General features: G+C 51.5%; 1 protein-coding gene across 12 annotated transcripts in view; it reads right to left on the bottom strand.

The window, feature by feature from the left end:
* Tmem266 (transmembrane protein 266) overlaps positions 1 to 20,951 on the bottom strand; it is a 111,305-nt gene that overhangs the window by 25,315 nt on the left and 65,039 nt on the right. For all 12 annotated transcript variants that reach the window (XM_047538859.1, XM_047538860.1, XM_047538861.1 and 9 more), the window contains 4 exons: positions 20,039 to 20,112; positions 6,826 to 6,882; positions 5,506 to 5,644; positions 653 to 768 (listed from right to left, as the gene is read on the bottom strand). In XM_047538859.1, the coding sequence (XP_047394815.1) occupies positions 653 to 768; positions 5,506 to 5,644; positions 6,826 to 6,882; positions 20,039 to 20,112 (386 nt within the window). The remainder of the gene's footprint in view (positions 1 to 652; positions 769 to 5,505; positions 5,645 to 6,825; positions 6,883 to 20,038; positions 20,113 to 20,951) is intronic.

Raw genomic sequence — 20,951 nt, 5'->3', positions numbered from 1 at the left:
TGAGGACCAAGGAGAAGCACTTAATCCACATTTACCAAGACCCACCTAAGGAGTGCTGGGCTGGACTGGGGCACTAACATGAGTTGGCCAAGGCCTACCCTCGAGTAGCACCCCGATCAGGGGAGAAGCTGCCCCAGTGTGCACGTCCACTGCCATGGTGGTGAGTACCCACTGTACGAGAGCCATACTGGATTCTGGGCAGTCCCCCCATTGGCTCCACTGGACACGTCCTTGAAGGGCTTTTGCCCAGGGTCCCTGGAGGGTAGAGAGCACTAAATACCTCTTTGGGGTGTCGAGGGCCCTGGGTGGTGACTGGCACACAGTGGTACCCAGCAACCTTAGCAGACAGAATGAGTGCCCTCCCTGAGGGACTGCTCCTCTGAGAATACTCTGTGAATTGAGCTGGCAACTTGGCAGCTCAGGGTGGGGAGCTGAAGGGTCACCATGGTGTAGTGACAAGGACCCTGGCCTGGCAGTCAGGGGCTGAGTCCAGGCCTGGTTGGGCTGAACACGAATGGCCTTGGGGATGTGTTTCCATCCCTGGGTCTTAGGTTCCCCATGAGCCGAGCCATGGGCCCCCTGGGCTTAGGCACTGCCGTGTTCCCAGCGAGGCCTGGACACAAGAACAGATCTGAGAGCGGCAGTGCATTACCCCTTGCTCCTGACAGATCTGTGTCAGTCTCTCCAGCTGCTCATCTTGGGTGACCTTGGCCTTCTCGTACTGCTGGATGACCATCTCCATCTCCACCTTCACTGGCAGGACGTATGCTGAAAGAAAGAGAGAGCCTGTGAAGAACTGGGCAGGGGCAGGGCTCAAGCTGGGGAGGAGTCAGCCCTCCATTTGGCCAGCAGCAGCTCTGAGGCCCAGGTTCAGATCCCTAGGGATGGGAAGGGGGACAACCAGGTATCCCAGAAAGGACAGCCTGAACTCATGGTGTCCAAGAGATTCCTCCTCTCCCATGGTGTTAAAACCCTTCATTTTTGGAGGTGTGCATGGTGCCTGGAATAATGAGTAATCCCCAGCTTGTGAAACTACCAGTCGTCCAAAGACACATTCTGGACTTTCAGGTGCCACTGGAGGTAGCATGCTGCAGCATTCAGAAACCTTCCTTAAAAGGCAGCTGGGGCTGGTGGGGTGTGTTGGTATGGGAACCCTCATACCTCGCTGTGGGTGCAACCACTGTTGGAAGACAATTTGGCAGTTCTTCAAAATGTTTAAACAGAGGGTGACCATATGACCCAGCAAGTCTATGCCTACATGCCCAAGGGAAATGAAAACATACATCCACACAAAAACTTGAACATGAGCATTCATGACAGCATTATTCATAATATCCGTAAGTGGCAACAATCCAAATGTTCATCAAGGGATGCATGGATAGATACAATGTGTCCTATCCCTACCAAGAGACACCCTGGGAGGAATGAGGTACTGTTGTTACACGCCACAGCACAGATGAGCCTTGAAAACAGTATGGTAAGAAAAAGAGGCCAGACACAAAAGACTCCATGTCATCTCTCTAAAATGGCCAGAGTAGGCAACTTCATAGAAATGGACAGAAGCATACCCAGGGCTTTGGGGGGGATGGAGGTGACTGCTCAAGAGTATCAGGTTTCTTTCTGAAGGAATGAAAATGCTCTAACCTTAGCTTCAGGGTTAGTTGCAAAACTCTATTAATATACTAAAAAATCATTCGATTGTGTCCTTTAAATGGGTAGATTTTATGGCATGAGAATTACATCTCAGTTTAGATGCTTAAAAAGAAAAGGCAGCTCTTGTACCCTGGCCCGAGATGGCAGACGAGGACATGTGGTGTGGGTGTTCTAGGATCCCAGTGCCAAAGAGTAACCTGGATCCCAAATTGTGAATTATGGGTATAGTGACTGAAAGAGAAATAGCAGTCCCTTATCCACTATATGGAGAAAAACAAGAGTGCAGACAATGATGGTTCTGACTGGAATCCAACAAGGAAAGGACCTTGTGGTTTGGAAAATGCTCATACATCAATGACCTCTTCAAGTACAAGTGTGACATCATGTATGAGATTCCTATCGCACATTCCACTACTGCTCTAGAAATTGCGCTCCCTGCTGGATGGAAAGAAAGTAAACATGAACTGTGGTGGAGATACATACGTGAACAATCACTTCAAAGCTTTTGGGCTAGGAAGGTGTCCAAGTTTGGACTCCCACATCCCATGACTGGCAGTGAAAATCTCTGATCTGATTCACAAAGGCATGATCTGACACAGCAATGCAATCAATGCAGGATCAAGCTGTTGGGGGCTACAGACGGGCTGCATTCCTGTTTCCCTGCACATCACTCTATATGCATCTAACTTCTTTTCCCCACACTCCTCATATCCCCTCTAATTTTTGTGTATGTGCGGTACTGGGGATTGAACCCAAGGGTGCTCTATCCCTGACCTATGCCCCCAGCTCTTTTTATTTTTTATTTTGAGACAGTCTGGCTAAGTACCCTGGGCTAGACTTGAACTTGCAATTCTCCTGCCTCCACCTCCTGAATTGCTGGGATTTGGGCTTTCAGGCCTGCGTCATCCACGTCTAGTTTTTACTAATAGCTGCAGCAAGCAGTGCTGGAGGGAAAGAGTACTGCTACTGGGTGCTATGCTAGCCTGTACAGGAGGGGGAAGGCTTGGCCTTGGAAACCAGCAGGCAATTTCTATTGCCTTCCCAGGTAGAGAAGTGTGAGGTCCTGGAGGCACGGGGGAATGAGGACATAGTCTTTTGGTGTCCGGAACAACCCATCAACCAAAGTTGCTTTCTCGGATAGATAAAATAAATGGCAGTTGGGCTTCCTTTTTCTTATGTCCTTCCTTCTTCCTTCTTACTACTGGCTATAATGAGGATGTGATGTCCAGCATTGGAACAGTCACCTTAGACCATGAGGTGACTGTGCAGCAGAGTGACAAAATAGGAGCCTGGGGTCTTTGACTGTAGAGAATGAGGGCCATATCAATACCTGTCAGTAATGATGGCCATCTACCTGCAGACTTCCATGTGAGAGAAATAAGCTTGTTTTGTTTAATTCCTCGTTATTCTGGGTCTCTGTTACAGATGATCCTATTCATAACTCATACACACAATAAGACCCAGAGGAGAAAGCTCGATTCTGAGCATGAGGCCCCTGATTTCTCAGCTAGAAGCAGCTGCCATGAGCCCCTCCCTTGGCAGTTCTCTGAGTTTAGCAGCCATGGGCTCCCTGGGAGTCTCAGTAGCAACTTAACCTGACCTCTGCCCTTTATACCCTTCTCACATCTCTCATTACCCAGTCCTTCCTGATTCTTCAGAAACTTTGCTTAGATGCCTTTGGTCTTGCAACTGCATTCTACAACCCTGATGTCCACACTCTGTAAGATCCCATTCCACCCAGCTGTTCTCTGGATATTTTAGGCATCATGCAAAGAAGAGAATCAGGACTTTTCTGTTTGCTTCTAGACTTGAGGCACATGTATGGCGCATGTCCCTGAGACCTTTCTCCAGGTCCAGAAGCTGCCCTAAACTTCTGTCACCTCCCCAGCTCCTGATGAAGCCAGTTTACATCCAGGGTGAGAGCAGCAAATTAACACCCATTGGTTCACCAGTGATCTCTATTGTGAGGCTCCCAGTGCTGATGTGTCAGGAGAAAGGGGGAACAGCTGGGAAGGGTGTTCACAACAGAGCTGTCAAAATCCATTAGTATGAGGGTGTGCAGCTGTCCATAGTTTGGCAGAAAGAGCCAGAAGGCACCGTTCCTGCACTGAAGGGAGCGGATGTTCTCATAGACAGAGCCAAGAGCAGAGCCCTGAGCAGATGGGGTGGAGTGAACTGCCAAAAGACCACTTGGGGGTGTCACAGGTCCTGGGCTCCACTTGTAGTTCTGAGCCTGATTCACCATGTGCCCCTCAGTCCCTCCTGGCCTCAGTTTCCCCATCTGTCAAATGAGGGGAAGGGACTAGATGATCTCCCAGAGACTTCCCTGCTTCCAAAGCTGGACCACAGCTCATTTGAGTTTGACGAAGATTCTGTACTGGAGATGAGAGACATTGAGGAAACCAGGATCAATGTCCTCCTAGAGACATTCCCTCCTAGAGAAGGGAACCTGAAAGGTCACCCCTGCTTGCCTTCACCTGCTGGGCAAATGCTGTTGTCCACTCTCATGGCCACAGTTTCTATCATTTGCAATCAAATTCAGGGCTGGAAGAGACCTTGGACATCTTTCCTAGTGGTTCTAAACTATGTTCCAACTGTTTCTTAGAGGTGCCTTGGGGACAAGGAGAGGACATGGAGGTGGGTCTGCCTATTCTGAGTCAACTAAAGCAGCTCCACTTTACAATCTGCTTACACACCTGGAAAGACTCTGTCACTGAAAAAATAAAAGTTTGGGGATCATTGTGACATGATCTCCATGTCACTCCAGGGAGGGACGTTGCTTGGAAAGGTAGACAGCACATCTGTGGCTGACTCTGTACCTAGTATGGCTGACAGAAAGTGAACCTCCTTGTTGTGACCTCTGCATCCAAGGAGCACCCTCTGGAACCCAGTGACCTGGGGCTTTGCCCCTCCTGAGATGACATCAGCTCTCTTCCTGGGTCTTTGTCCTCTGGGTCACCATCCCAGCACCAGGGTTGAGGTTTCCAGTTCCCTCCCCCACAAGGCTTCCCTCCTCTCAGTTGTCACCACTTCTAGAATATATGAGCTGCCCAGATTTGGGCACAGCTCTCTAGACACGGGTGGCTGAGGAGGGAGGGCAGCCTCTGTCTCCAGTGGGAGCGAAGGCAGTGACAAAGCTGGAGCAGATCAGACTGTTTCTGGGAATGAAAACCCAGAGACAGGAGGATGCTAAAGATTTCACGAGTGAAGTGCAGTCCAAAACCAGCCAAGCTGAAGCTCCCATGGAAATGTTTTCCACTTGTTTGCCGGTCAACAGGCTTGGGGACACCCAGCTTCTCTTTAGGGACACAGGTGGGACAGACCCTGCAGGTGCAAGGCCTTGACTCAATGACCTGGAGTCAGTAGTGAGTCTGTGGGCCATGGCAGGGGGCAGTGGCAGGTATGCGTCAAGACACCTGGGTTATAAAAGGCTGCTCTTGGGGCTGGGGTTGAGGCTCAGTGGCAGTGTGCTCACCTAGTATGTGTGAGGCACTAAGTTCAATCCTCAGCACCACAAAAAAATAAAGGTATTGTGTCTGCCCACAACTAAAAAATTTTTAAAAGTTGTTATATCCAGCATGGCAGGCCCTGCTACAGGCTCTTATGTGAAGGGCTGGTCATGCAGGCACACAAGTCAGAATGAAACTCAGGTGTGTGCCTGCAACTCCTGAGCAGTGTGAGTGGATCCTGAACACACAGTGCTAATGGCAGGGGCGGGCTGGGCTCTCTCCCTGCTGAGTTGTGCCCTACCCCAACACTGACGGGGACACCCCTGCACCCCAGGGGCTCTCTCCTCTCTCAGTTGATCACTCAAGTTTCTGACAGTCTCACTGACCCTTTCAGGCCACTCACCATCAATGACCCTCTTCACCCGCCAGATCCGGAGCATGATGATGAGGCTGATGGCATCCCAGGGGCTCCTGGGCCCATTGGCCACGGTAGACGCCACCATCGGGGCCAAGGACAGGATGATCACAGCCCCGTCAAACACCTGTGAAAGGAGGCGTATTTCAGTGCTCTGGGCCATGTTGCATGTCCAGGACCAGAGAGCAGCCTGGCAGGCAGTTGGTGCTGGTCACCTTCTCAAAGGGGCCTGAGCCTGTCAGAAGGTCACTGGTCTCCAGCTGCCTCTCCGACCCTCCTCAGTCCTGAGGAACCTCCTCACTCCTGAGGAACCTCTCACTGAACAAGTTCTGGGGCATCTGGTCCTCCAAGTGACAGTAGCCCATCTTCCGCTCTTGGTTCAGGTGACCTTGGTCTGTCTTCTCAGAATGGGGCCTGCATTCTGTGTCCTGGACCCTGGGCAGAAGCTGAAACTGAATCCCTCGCAGGGTGGGGGCTGATGTAGGCACTGGGGGCAGGTGCTTCTTTCTGCATGGGTAGTGGGAGTCCAGGGGCCCACATGTCACCTCTAGCAGGTACAGAGTTCCTAACCCATGGAGAAGGGGGAAGGGCTATGAAAGGAGGGGTGCCCAGCTATCACCATTAAATCTTGGGCCCTGACCCTCCCTTGCATGCCCCAGCTTGGCCTTGGCCTGAGCCATTCAGGGCCAGACTCTTCATGTCAGCTCCCAGCACTGGGCCTGAAGGGGAGGAAGGAGAGGGCAGTAGGCCCTGGACACCTTGCCTTGGCCTGTGACAGCCAGGCCCCCTTGCACCTCATCTCTACCCCTGACACCCAGCCCCTTTTACCTGAAGCAGAGCAGAAACCCAGGTCGTGAGGCACTTTTAGTTTCCCTGTGTAGCTCTTGACCACTGTGCCATTTTGGAGTGGAGTTATTTGTTTCAAAACACATTTCAAAACATTTTCAAGTTCATTCATGAATAAATTTGTGTGTGTGCTGGCGATTGAACCCAGGCCCTCGAGCATGCTGAGCAGATGCTCTACCACTGAGCTACACCCCCAACCCAAGAATACATTTTAAAAGCTTGTAGAACTTCAAGGAGAATGTTTTAGAATGTTCTTTTGCTGGAAACCATCTCAGCTCACTCCTTCCCAGCCTCCGCCTCCTTGCCACCCCACCCCACATGCACAGCTGAAGAGACTCCTGTGGTCAAGTACAGGGAGGAGCTGAGCCTTTTGATGGTTCCCACCCTGGAATGGATGGGACCGTAACACTTCCCAGCAGCCAGGATGTCTGGGTTGGGGTTGGGGCGGTCATTGGTCTTTACCTCTATTTTGTTTTCGATGTAATCCCAGATCCCCAGTACCACGATCCGTAGAACAGTCTGCGGAGAGGAAGTAAGAAGAGTGGTTATTGTTCCGCAGTGCCTCCCCGCAGCAGAGAAGATTCCAGAGCTCAGAATCCAGAGCACCATTTCTGTGTTCAGTGATAGGAAAGGCCTTCACCTTCCCCACGCCCTCCTCACTCCCATGCCCTCCCCTCCCCAAGGCAAGTGGAGTGTCCAGTTCTCATGGTGGCCCCTCTGCCCACAGGCTTGGCCCTTCCCACACACATTGGCGCCATCTCCCAGCCCACCATTTGTGCCAACCCTCGCTCAAAACCCTTCAGAGCTCACAGTACATATAGAACACACCCGAGTCCCTTGAAATGATACTCAGGACCATGCATGCCTCTCCAGCATCATTTCTTGTCACTCCCATTGTGACACAAAACTACTTACAAATCTCTGAATGTGAAAACTCTCTTCCCTATTGCCTTGCTTCTGCATGCAGTAGAGGCTGATGGTTGATTCCCCCCGTATTTTGTCCATTGCAATGACTGAAGGTTCCGCATGGCTGCCCACCTAAAGACTACATTTCCCAGCTGTCCTTGCATCAAGGAGTGGCCTGTGACTAGATTCTGGCCAACAGCTGGTGAGCAGAAGCCCTGTGCACAAATTTTGGAAGAGCCCTTAAATAGACCAGGCTCTGCTGTTCCTCCTCTTTCCCTCTTCCCAAAGGCTAGAATGTGTGTGTGGGTATGGTGGGAAACCATCTTCGACTAGGAAGAGGCAATAAGATGTAAGCCTATTGGGTCCCCCAAGACTCCCAGCCACCACCAACCTTAACTGCTCACCCCCAAAACCTGTCCTTCCAAAAGAAATTAACCTTGCCTTGTCGAAGCTCCTGTGCTTTTGGTTTTCATTACAGCAGCTTGGTCTGGTGTCCTCTCCCCTCTTGTCCTTCTGGCCTCATCTCAAGTGTCACTTCTGTGAAGCTCTTTCCTGTTCCTCTGGGTCTGAGGCACCTCTTTCCTTGATGTCTGTGCGGACCCTGGGTCAGCACCCTCCTATAGCTCTGCACCATGTCTTGTAATCACCCACCCCATCCCTTAGTGAAGGCTCAAGAGACACCGCGTGGTCTCTCTTCCCATCCCTCCTCCCTGGCATGGCGCAGTCCTGTGTGGGTGTGCATTGTGAGTGAGTGAACCAGTGCACACCTGAGTGAGCACTTCCTAAATGCCGCTGCCTTCAGGAGTGGTTTCTCCACCAACGGTGCATCTTCCCCCAGAGAAGATTCCTAAAGACTATCTTGGGTCATCCTGGTGCATTTGCTGCAGGCTCTCCCTTGAGCCACGGTGACTTCTTCCATGTGCCTTCTGAACCCAGGGAAGCTGTGGTGAGTCCATGGGTCACCATGCTTCCTATGCTGAAAAAAGACTTGATGGTGAAATCCACTCTTCCCTTAAGGGACTATCCTGGTTTCTGTGAAGGGATGAGAAGGGGGACCCTGGTGGCAGCCAGTTCTGTCACCTTCTTTGAGTGAGGAACACGTGGCAGCCTGATAGCCATTCCTCTATACTTCCCAGTCTCTGGGTTATTCAGCCAGGCTTAGCTTCAAGACAACTCCTAGGGGCTGAAGAGATCTGGGTGGGGACCCAGATATCTTGAGGTCACAGTTCAGGAATGGGCTGGTTGTATGGCCTTGGGCAAATCAAATCCCCTCTTTGAGCCTCAGTTTCCTCTTCTGATGGAGAGGTGGGTTAGATGGTTAGATGATATAATTCTTTCAATTATTGATGAGAATAACACCTGCCATATTATATATGCCAATAAGAGCCAGACCCTGGGCCAGCGCTCCTTACGTGTGATTCTTGGTTTACAGAGAGGTTAAGGAAGCTGCCCAATGTCACACAGGCTGTTGTTAAAGAGGTTGGCATTTGTCCAGAGGCTTTCCAGTCTGCATGGTAGATTCAAGCTGGGTAAGAACGCCACATATTGTCTTGGTGTATTTTGTTGTAGTCCAATCCCTCTAGTGAACTGAAAACTTGTTGCTTGTCTCCTCTGAAATGCTGCATTGGCTATATCCACCCCCAAATCCTAATTCTGGGGTTCCCAAAACAAATAGACCAGGCTAGCAGAAACCAAAACAGGTCCATCCAGATACGGCTGCTGCCGTTGCTTCTCCTCTTCCTTCTGTTTTTGGAACAGTGGTACACACACCACAGGGAGCTCGTCCACTTTCTCTGCTCTGAGTGCAGAGTTCTGTCCATCGCGTTCACATGACTGCACTCATCTCCACCACCCCTCTCCAGAACTTCCTCATCGCTCCGAACTGAAATTCTGTACCCATTCTTCCCTCCCCAGCCCCCAGCAACCTCCACTCTAAAGGCAGCTGTAGAGAGAGGGCTGGGGACACACCTCCGGGAGTGTGGCCTGGAGACAGCTGCTCCAGGTCAGGCTCAAAGCCACAGTGAGAGCCCAACTCTGTGACACCTCACTGCCTGCTGGCTTATCCCAGCGACAGGGCCTTGCTCCACCATCTCTACCCGCTGAGAACACAGGCTGACCTAGCTATAGCCTGCTGTGCTTCTCAATGTGCAGGCCAGGATCCCCTGCCAGCAACAGCAGGAGCTTCTGTTTTCAGATTCTTCTCTTAGAGACCCCGCATATCAAAACCTCTGAGTTCAAGGTTTGGGATGTGCTTTTTAAACAAAGCCTCATGGGACACCCAATAGAATCAGAGGCTGCGTAAGGCGATAACTGCTCCAAGTTGCGGCAGGAGAGACCACATGCCCAGATACAACTAGAAAGAGTATCAGATTCGGAGTCAAAAGTCTGGTCCTCTTTCTGGCTCTCACTGTCCTCACTAACCACATTGGCCAACCCTCCTCCACCCATCTGGACTGAGAATAGAACTACTGCCCCTCATGCTGGCTTACATATGCCAATAAGAGCCAGACTCTGGGCCAGCCCTCCTTACATGTGATTCTCAGTTTACAGAGAGGTTTAAGGAAGCTGCCCAAGGTCACACAGGCTGTTGGAAGCAGGAGTTCCATGCAGGACAATGAGCAGAGATGACTTTATCACCCTACCCTACCTGCAGGGTCCTCAGTCTTCCATCCTGCCCACCCTGAGAGTTGCAAGGGGCTTTGAGGGAGGATCTGAAGGAACTGGACTCCCTGCTTTAGCTGCCTCTTTTCCCACCTGGGGCTAAAGCCTCTGGCTTCCTTCATCCCATTGGCCTTTAGGAGGCTGCTCTGATAAGCAAGACAGGCCAGAGCCTGGAAAAACCTCCAGGATGCATCATTTTTTGAGTTCTCACTATGAGCCAAAATTTTCTGTCATTGACAGATGCAGAAACTGAGGCTTTGGTGGCAGGTGAACCTTTTGTCTCCTGGGCAACTCTCCCCTTCCACCTTGCTCTTCTGGGAAGAGACTCCCTTCATCTCTTCCAAGGAAGGGAAAGTTGACTTCCCTGAGGGAAGGGGTCCAGTCTTCAGGCAGCAGGAGAGGGGGTTGGAAGTCCTGGCCCTTGTGTCTGGTCAAGACCCTGCCTCAGTCAAGTGGCAGTAAGGACCTCCTGCCCTCGGCCTGTGGCCCCTAACTCTTCCCCTCCAGACAATCAGCCTCTCTCCCTGGGAAGGGCCTGATGAGGCTCCTATTTGGGTAGACACACCTGATATTCTAGAAGGTGGTTTTGTCCAAATTAAAAAAGGAAGCCTTTGTTTTGGCAGAAGGAGATTACTTGGCTCACTACTTCGAGAGCAGAATAGGGGGGCTGTCCACACCTGTGTGCCCTGCACAGTCATCCCAAAGTGGGGTCCCCCAGCCAGGGAAAAGGAAGCAGCGCAGGCCTAGCCCTGAGCCTGTGGCAGCATTGCTGTTGCTTGGCTAGGTCAGGGGACCAGTGGTTCATGACTTGAGGAGGTGGGGGGCTGACTCCTGGTGCTTCCTCCAGAAGCAGTCTGCTCTTGAGCTAGTTAAACTAGAATTGCAAGAGGAACATATGGATCCCAGGACCCAGTTACAAAACAACAGTAAGAAATGTGGGCAACCAGTCTTTAACTGGTAAGTGCGTGAGTTTTGCCAGGTGACTAGTGCAGTTTGACAGAATTGCAGGGCAGCCCAAGAGCGCCCCCTGGGGATGGGGGTGGAAACCAGGAGCTCTCAGGAGCGAACAGCCTCACTCCCTCCCAAACCCCTGGAATGGGGGCTGGTGATCCCTGACTGCCTCTTCCCAGGACCTGTTTTCTCTGGGAGCTGAAGGTGGGCCCTCTGAGCAGACACAGTGGTGGAAATCTCCAGGGCCAGCTAATTGATTAAGTTGTATGTCCTTATGCTTTGCCCTAGGGTGGCAGACACATGACCAACTGTCTGTCAATTAAGGGACTGACATCGACTGAGGGCTCACAGTGCATGGAGCACTGTCCTTGGCCTTGAATGAGGAGAAGAAAGACTGAAATACACAAGATGTGTGAGTTTAGTCCCAGAACTTCCTCCTAGAATAGGGATATTCTCAAGTCTAAATGCACCCGCCACCACTCCCACTGACCCCGAGTCTCCCTCTCTTCAGATGCTGCCTGTCCTCTCTCCTCCCCAGGCAGAGTCTTGAACGAAGTCTCTCCACTTTACTTGTTGAGACCTGAAGTTGGCCCCTGCTGCTCAGGTAACCCACTCAGCCCTAGGCTACTGCGCCCTCACGGCCACAGCGAGAGCCCTCTGCTGTTCCCCTCGCTCAGGCCAGCAGCATGTGGCTCTGCTGACTGCCTGGCTGGGAAAGTACTTCTCCTTTGTTTCCCAGAACATTCCCCACTCTGGTTTTTCCTCCTGCCTCCTGGATACACCTTCCCAGTCACCTCTGCAGGTTCCTGGTCCTCTGCCTACACCAAAATTGTTTCCCAGGGATCACCGTCTTCTCTCCTCAGTTCCCCCGTCCATGGACAATCTTGGCTTCATCTACCACCTGGTGCTCTGAGGCTCCTAAATCCACGTCTCCAGCCTGCTGCCGGGGAGAGAAGGGGGCATCGCCGTGCCCTTGTTGACTAAGCCAGACTCCTGGGAGTCGTGCTCTCCTGCTCCCTGTCCCTCACACACTCCTCCTCACCCCTCTTGGGTCAATCCCCCAATCCTGCCCAGTTTGGTTCCTGAGTCTTGCTTTGTCTCCACTGCCACTTTTCTGGTTCAAACCTTCAACCCCTCTCCTGTGCCTCCTGTCTGGTCTCTAAATTGCAGTTCTCTCCCACCTCCAAGTCCTGCTCTACTCTGGCTGCCAGGGTGATTTCTCAGAAATGCCAGCTTTGTCAGGCTCCACTCCTGCCTCCAACTCCCCCACCCCAGGATGCCCGGGTCTCCCATTTGCTATAAGGCTTGTCATCAACCCCAGCCTGAGCAGTGTCTTTCTTGTCAGTTCGGCAAAGTTACTGTCCTAGAACGCCCTGCTCGGGACCTAGCAACGTGTGCTGTTGGTACAGCCCCCGTGTCCCATGTGTGGATCTGGGCTCTGTGGACGGAATAAGAGCACACCAACAGCCTGACAGATACCCATTACATCATAGTAGTTTAAGATAAATGGGTTTCATAGTAAGTTCATAAAATATTTCTCAACTTTGATAACTATTCTCTATTTTAAATTCGTGGTCTTGTTTTCCTTATTGGTCAGCACTAAAATTCATTAACAAAATGTTTTGATTTATTAAAAACATACAAGGAAACAGCATCAAATCCAGCTCTTCTGCAAGCCAGCAGGACAGGAGGAGAGCAGGGCTTTGGACATCGGTGGGATCCCTCTGACAGAGAGACTTCACCATTCGCTCGTGGACAAACACCAACACAGCACCATCAGTGAATAAGATGAACACACCAAAACCATGCTTCGCCTTTTGGAATAAAAATTGATGATATTTGTCCAAGAATAAAAAGGTTTTAAAATGTCCATAAAATAGGCTAAGTATAGAGTGTAAAAACAGTGTGTGTTTAGCATTACCAAAGCCATTTCTATTTGCGTTTTATTCTATAGAATATATTGGTACCCTAAGTCTCAAATTTTGAAAATTTATTTTAACAAATCAATAAGCAAGGCAATGATTTGAAAACTACCTCTTTCTTTCTTGAAAATTGCCAAAGCAGTAGAGAAAATAAAAAGAAATTCTGTGCCAGATAAAGCCACTGGGCATCTTTGCCTGAATCTCAAAATGTGAGGACAGAAAGCAGATGTGGAAATAGTGAATGATGTGTCAGGGTGAAAGAAGGTACAGCCTAGGTGTTCAGGGGGAGGAAAACCACTGGAAGACAGTTCATCGGTCCAGCACAGCCATCGTGTCCAGCACAGGTGGGAGGGTGGGCAAGACCATGGGCGGACACCTGGAGGTGTTTTCAAGTTTGTAAAGAGCAAAGTCCTCACCTGAGGCTTCTTAGCCTCAGTAATTGTGCATCAATTCCATGATGAATATATCTTTGTCTTTCCTATTGGTTTTGTTTCCCAGGAGAATCTAAACTAATACAGGAACTTTATATGCATTATCTTCATTCGTCACAAAAATTCCTCTAAGATGGGCATTTTAAATTTATCTCGGATGAGGGAGCTTGAAGTTCAGAGCAGTGAAGTGACTTCCCAGGGACACACAGCTGGTGAGAGTCTGCCTACCGTCCTGCCAACTGCTGCACCACATGGGTAAACTGGTCACTTGGGTAAGAAGATAAGTCATGACAACTGGTGATACTGGAAGTAGTGCCAGCTGAGGGCAGGGGCTGGGGAAGTTGGGCACAGAGGAGCAGGCAGTGGTGGAGTCACCCATAACTCATTTGAGGAGGTGCCGAGATGGAAGGATTGCCGTGGGCCACTGTAAGTTTGGCTGAGAATCTAATTTCCTTCCTGCTTTCAAGAAGCTACTTTTAAATCAAAGTTGGTGGTTGTCAAGAAGGGGTGGGCTTTCAGGGCGGGTGCCATTCATGACAGCAGAAACATGGAGACATCCTAAATGTCAAGGGGAGGGTCAAACAAGGGACATGGGCATGATGGATGTGGTTATTAGAAATGGGGGAGAAATCGGTGAGATGTTAGGGTTTGACAGGGCTGGGTGATGGGAACCCAGTTGTGCATGAAATGACTTCTGCAAAATACTTCCTAATGCTCCTAAATATGTTGTTGGAAAAAAAAAAATGTCCAACAGCAAGGAAGGACATTAACGAAATACAACTGGACCAAAAGGGAAGTAAGGAAAACATGGGTAGATACACAGGCGTGGGAAAGGCCTGGTGTTCTTAGATGACATCAACAGTGGTTATCTATGATGAGACTATGGGGGTTTTGGTTTTCTTATTTTGGCTTGTCCTAGTTTCCTTAATTTTATACAGTGGGAAGAATCATTTTTGTAAACATCAAGACTTTTTTTCTTTTCCCTACATCACAGTAATTAGATAGAGTCTCGGAGCTCACCCTGGAGTAGATGAGGCAGGAGAAGTCATCAAGATTGTTGGCTTGGTGGCCTCCCAGGCCCTTCTGAATGTAACCCTGAGGGTTGAGCCTAAGGCTCAGTCTGCTGCTGAGGCTGAGAGTGGGCAAAGATGTGCTTTTACTGAAGAAAGAACATTCTGGGTCTGGGTTTATTTCTAGAATCTCGGAGCTGTGGGGTGGATCTTAAATGCGTGGCCCTTCCAGTGTTTTAATATCTGGCCCAGTAGCTCAGCAAGTTACTATCTAGCCTGAGCTTGCAGGCTCCAACTAACCATGGGCTTGGTCCTGTCTAGAGTAGTGCATTACAACTTGCTTAGAAAAGTCATCCTTATATTCAACCTGAAAGCTCTCCAAGATCATTGTCAAGATCAAGGCAAAGGAAAAAGTGGGAATGAGGTCCTGAGGACTTTCTCACAAACATACTGAATGTATTTGCTACTTTGGTGGAGGGTGCCAAATGCCCAGCCCCATGCCAGGTGATAAAGGAAGACAGTGGAACTGGGGACAAAAACCTCAGCTCAAGGAGGAAATAACAATGGGTTACACCAACAAGCTGAGAGCAGGGGTGGTCCATGAGGGTGGGGTGGGCAGGACAGGCTGGAAGAGGTGATGGAGGAGCAGAGCTGAGCCTGAGAGGAGGGAAGGACTCAGAGACAGCAGCAGTGAGATGGTCCCTCTAGACAGAGAGCATAAGCCTGGGCACTTCCAAAATAAGAACGTGGAGTCTGATAAGGCTGGTGCCAGCTCATGTCTATTGATTGGAAGACTGTTCAAATATACTGACTTTTGAAAACTAGGCATTTGCCAGCTTTCAGGAAACTGTGATAATAAATAAACAAAGCTACATTGTGAGCTGAACCCCCTTTTGCCACCTACATGACCTTACACAGTGGTGCTGTTTTAAAAATCTCCACCCAAGCACCGCACAGGCCCAGTGGAGGAATTCTGGGATAGAGGGCTTTCGGCAGTGGAGCAGCAAGGTGTCGCTGCAGATTTGCTCCAGTGCCAGCCCACCCAGGGCAGGGCATGGTCTGGGGTCTGGGAAGGAGGACTGAACTTCTAGAATCAAAGCTGACCCTGTGAGACATCTGCTGCTTGAGGTCTTGACCCACTTCCTCCTCTGGCAGAGACATTTCAGCATTATTGTAATTCTATGAGGCTTGTCCTGAGAGGTGGCAGTGCTGCTGTTCATTTTGTGGATGGCCAGTGAGGTTAGAGTTCCCTTCCAATGTTTTAACCCATGGTCCAGTAGCCCAGAGTCGGACTGGAGAGGCTGTGTGGGGCTCTCACAGCTAGAGTGGAACATGCCTGGAACCCTGATTTCCCTAGGCCACTCTCAAACTTGGAGAGGGTGAAAGAGAAAAGAAAAACTCTTCCCTGAAGACTGAGCACTGGCCCCACATTCACGAGGGTCAAAAAGACATAGGTTCAGTTTTCTCATGTCAATGCTTGGGGAGCAAGGAACAGACCAGGGCAATGACTTGCCCAAGGTCACAGAGTGAGTCAGTGGCTAAACTGGCTCCCTCAGTGGAAACCTGAAGGGAACAAATTTATCCTTCATCTCTGGGTGCTTGGAGCACAGCGTCCCCCTCTTGCCTCCCATCCAGGGATGGAAGTTCACCAGAGCCCTTCTGGAGGATGCACAGCCAGGATAAGGACCCCTGGGATTCAGAATTTTGGGGTGGCTGCTGATGCAGAAAGATGAAGCCCTTGCTGTTTGGTTTGGCAATGGATATTGTTTGGCAAATGGTGCCAAAGGTCGGGCTCCTGTGTGATCCAGTGCAGCCCTTGGGCAACTCCAAGAGGCTGCTGTGGGGAGAAGGAGGTGGCTCAGCTATGAGCTGATGTGAAAAAAAGCCTTGATCGGTTGATGACCAGATACACAAAAGTGGTCTATCCAGACGACAAAATTTCACTCAGACGTCAAAAGGAATGAAGTACCGACCCCTGCTACGGTGGGACAAAGCACGTTAGGCCGAGTGACTGAAGCCAGACACAAAAAGCCACATAGTGTGTGCTTCCAGAAAAGTTAAGTTCCCAGAGGCAGAAAGCAGATGTGGTTGGCAGGCTGGGGCAGAGGGGCACAGGGAGTGGCTGCCCAGTGACTAAGAGTCTCCTGTGGAGGTGGTAAAGATGTCTGCAACTAGACAGAGCCGATGGGTGCATGAGGGTGTGTATGCACCGAATGTGGAAAGGGTTATGCCATGGGAATCCCACCTGGGAAGGAGGAGGCGGTGGGAGCGGGTGGCGGGGGGAGTAGCAGCAGCAGCCGCCTCACTGCCACTGCCACCGCCACCATCTGGAGGCTCCTATCTAGAAGACCAGGCATGGGTCAGCTTTGTCCTCTCCCAGGGAGAAAGCTGGGGCTCCTCAGGCCTTTCCAGACCCTGAGATGGGGCCAACACCCGGTGGCCTGCACTGCTGTGGGGTGGCCTGGCCTTGGTCAGGAGGTCCTGAGAATGTGTGCAATCTCAGGAAGAGTGGTGCTTCCTGGTTCCAAGTGACCAGCTGGGCCAAGTCTTGGCCAAGGGTGGGGCTGTGCTTTGGAAAAATCTTTGGCACAATTCTCTGTTGGATTTCAAAGGCTCTGCTTGTTCTTGGTGCTGCAGGGACACGTGGAAGGGCAGTGACCCAGTCTGACCTAGCTCAGCAGGGCCCAGAAAGCCTTGTGGGCACCCACTCTTACCTTGGGCCCCTACTAGGACTGCCCCCACCCCGGGTCTTCCTGATCGAGGGTGCCCACGTTCACTGCCTTGAGAAGTACCTGTCTTACTGTTCAACAGTGTAAACTTTTGGAACAGATGTCCTCCAACTGAGCCCAAACCAGCCTCTCACACCCATCCTGGGGCTAGCTCTGTCCTCTGGCAGGGCGGTGGATGTCTCGCCCAACAGAGGCCTGCATCTGGCCCTGCATGGCATCCTGCAAGTCCTTGGCAGGTTCCATACCTCTCCAGCCCTCAGTTTCCCAATCTGTAACGTGCTCTGCCCTCCCTGCAGGGCTGTCCAAGGCTTGGTTGGGGCAAGGGGTAGAATACTGCACGAGACCAGGCAAAGGGCTTCAGCACAACAGCAGTCTTAGGGTGCAGCCTTCTGGGAACCTGCCTGTGCAGTGCAGCCCACTCACTCGGCCCAGAAGGCCTGGAGTGACCCTTCACCCTTGGCTCTCTGCTGTATCCCTGTAGATGCCAAAGAAAGAAGGGGCCAGATCTGAAGGGTGACATTCATTTGTCCCAGAGGAAGGAGGAGGGCTGATTGTTCTGGGTTTTTGGTCAGAGGCCTTGCTGGGTCAGACTTTTTCTTTCTCAATTCCTGGCCCTGGACTTTACCCCAGATTCCTGGTCCCCTCCCAGCCTGCTGGCACCAAGGTCCACAGAGGAAATCAGTGGTGAGAGACCAGGTGAGGCACCAGAGTCTTGGGTCCAGTTTTGGCTATAAGTGACCATGTAACTCAAGACTGCTCTCCTTATCTGTGTGGGGTTTTTATAAGGACCCTACCGGCATTTTTGATAGGCAAACATGTAGGCCTGATGGGCTGCTGAGGGACACTGGGTTCCCCCAGCCCTTCCTATTCAAGGAACTGAGTCATTGAGAGCACAAACAGCCTCATACATTTCCAAACCTGGGGTAGGGACCCACACGTGACCATACCAGAACCAAAGTTCCAAAACTTAGTTCCCTCCGGTGCTCTGTGAGGCCATACTTGTTAGATAGGCTGCCTCCATGTGAGGTCACCGTGCAACAGCCTCTCCATCTGCACTGGGCAAGGTGCTCTGGGGGAGGCAGGCACCCCTGCTGCTCTGTTGCCTGGCTTCAGTCCACCTTCACCAGCTTCGACAAAGACCAAGGCAGGGACCAGTCTCTGCCAGCCTGGGTCCCCCTGCAGAGCCTGTGGGAAGCCCCAGCCCTGTCCACACTCTGGGAGGTGCTTGCTGTGGGAGCTCTAAGGCTGTAATTCCTGCACACAGGCCTCTGTCTATTTCAGGTGGTTCGTCTCTGACAGTGACAGGAAGGGAATGCTAAATTAACGCTGGGTAATAAATTCTGCAAAAGCCAATAAAACCCAAGCAGAGGGATAGAGGGGAAGAACCGCAGCAACTGATTAAACATTTTTGTTGGCAGTCACAGACACATGGCACATTTTCCAAGGTTTGCATCAAGGAACCATCTGGCCCTAGTCCAGGTGTTTGTGGGAGGGAATCCCAGAGAGCAGAGACAAGGGGGTCAGGGAGGCTGGAACCCCCATAGGGGCACTAAGCTGGGGATCAGCACCCTCAGGGCCGTGGTCTCAGTGAGCTGGTTGGGAAACTTCCCAGGAGGACAGGGTTGGGATCTGCTCCCACAGTCTGAGCCTCAGGCCCAGGCTCACTGGCCAACTTCATGAGCTGCAGGCCTGGGGACAGGAATGTTCTGCTGTCCAGCCAGCACAACCCACTTCCAGACTCAGAATTCTGGACTCAAGACCAAGGCCCAGCTCTCCCCTCTTTTTTAAGGAGAGAGATTCTCAGGGCCATTGGACAGGTCAGAGATGGCCCACAAGAAGCTGTTGGACTCCTGACTCCCTGGGTTCCCTGATCACACCACAAAATGTTCACTTCCCCTGTCCCGTGGCCCATGCCATTCCTCTCCTACAGCATCCCTCCTCCCTCTGAGGCCGCACTGTGCTGTGAGGCCCAGCTTTGTGCCTTCAATGGAGCAGCAGCTGTGTGTATGTGTGTGTGTGTGTGTGTGTGTGTGAGAGAGAGAGAGAGAGAGAGAGAGAGAGAGAGAGAGAGAGAGAGAGAGAGAAGAGCCTTACTCATATCTGCTTTTTACTAGAAGGTCCCCTTGGGGCTCTGTGAACTGATGTGCACCTGTGGTGAGATGTGGGGACACATGGGTGGAGTGGGATAGTGGCCAATTGATGTGGCCAGCCCCTGGCTCTATTAGAAGGAACTGGTTTTCCACAGGACACTCTCCTGGCCCTCAGGAACCCCCACTGCTCCCAACCTTTCAGTCCTGCCAGGAGGTCCTTCCTGCAGCAGCTCCAAGCCAGTACCACTGTGATGACCTGGGAACTGCTCAGAAGGGGAGTCCCTCACCCCATGTAAAAATAGAAGAATGTGCTGGGATCCCAGTTTCTCAAGCATTTCGGTCCCCACACAGGGCTATTCAGCTCCTGAATCAGGACCCAGCCCAGGAGGTAGCTTTTCAGACATGGTCTTTATCCAGAAACACCAAGGAGACCTGGGCTCCTGATACGCCACTTTAGAAACATAGCCCTTGGCCTAGTCAGACCCCAAGCCCTGAGCAGGACCTGCTCAAGTCCACTCCAGCCTTGCTACCGCATCCTCTTCCCTCTGCATGCCCCAACCTTAGGGTCAGCCTGACTGTGGCCTGTTGGAGCCGCTGTCCACCTCAGGCTTTATTCGCATCCTGCATGCTCCTTACTAGCTATCCAAACAATTCTGTTCTTCAGTTCTTCCTACTCAGCCTCACTTTCACAAATGCTATTGCCCACCCCTCACCTGGACAACACCTGCTCATCCTCTGGTATGCCACTCAGGGGTCACCTGCTCAGCCCAAAGCTCCCTGGCTGGGTTGGCTGCTGCTTCTGTGCATCATCTGCAGCTCCTCCCTGAGCCATCTCCTACCGTAGAACTCAGCTGTTTGGATCGTGTCCCTCTTTGGAGCCTCAAGGGCTAACAGAGGGCCTGATGGATAGGAAATAAGTAAAAAAGCAAGGTTTTGCTCTAAAGAAGGAGCAACATGGCCCAAGTCTTTACCTACCTCTGAGAAGAACACAGAGAGAATGACCAGACTGATCCAGTGGATGACACCGGCAAACTGGAACGCACTAGAAACTGCAAGGAACACAGTAAGGGCCAATTTTAGGAACAAGGAATTAGGAGCATTGGTAGGGGGTGTCACAGCATCGAGGGAGACCTCTGGGACTCTAGGGCCCACTCTTGGGAACATTTAGATCTGGTCGAAATTGGATCAGAGAAGAAGAGTAGTTTAAGCAGTGCCTGTGCTGGAGGTGTGGGAGGCTTTGGCCAGCGGAGCTGTGGGCTGTTCTTCCCTCCAGCCCTCAGGGGCTACCTGCTCCCCACAGGCCACCTCTCTGAGTTCCTGCTCAATCCTTGTGGGTTTCTTGCCATAGCCTGACTCCAGGAAAGGAGCATCCAGAGGGGGTTCTCCAAGACATCCGTAGCTATCTGACCTGGGCAAGTAGCTTCAGTCAAGCCTGGAAGAGCTTCCGAAGCCCACGGCACAGTTCACCCCTGAGGCGCTGTGCACTCTTAGTGGACTCAAGGCAGCCTCCCTGACCAATCACCCTGAAAGCTCTGAGTGGCAGAGATGCCTGTGTCAGCAGGGAGTTTTGGAGAGATGGCTGGAGGGAGGCCTGAAAAAGGGAGCCGGACATGGACAAAAGTGGCAGAACCTGTGGGCTAGGTGCCGCCAGAGTGCCACTCACCTTCTAGGCTGGAGTGTGAGCGGGGAGCTGTTGCCACTGACCGCTTCCACTCCACCTTCTGCTAACCAGTCCTAGGAGTGAAGGCGCTGTCTCTGGGAGACCCTTCTAAAGCACAGGAAGACAGGACCAGTCTCCGAGCCCTAGCAGGGCCTAGTTCACCAGCTAGTGAGGCCAAAAGTGGGGCACTGGGGCCCTTGACAAGGACTAGGTGAGCTTTGATGGAGA

This window comes from Sciurus carolinensis, chromosome 2 (genome assembly GCF_902686445.1).
Source record: "Sciurus carolinensis chromosome 2, mSciCar1.2, whole genome shotgun sequence".
Classification (NCBI taxonomy): Eukaryota; Metazoa; Chordata; class Mammalia; order Rodentia; family Sciuridae; genus Sciurus; species Sciurus carolinensis.
The sequence above is the reverse complement of the archived record's forward strand: the minus strand, read 5'-3'. Positions and strand labels throughout refer to the sequence as shown.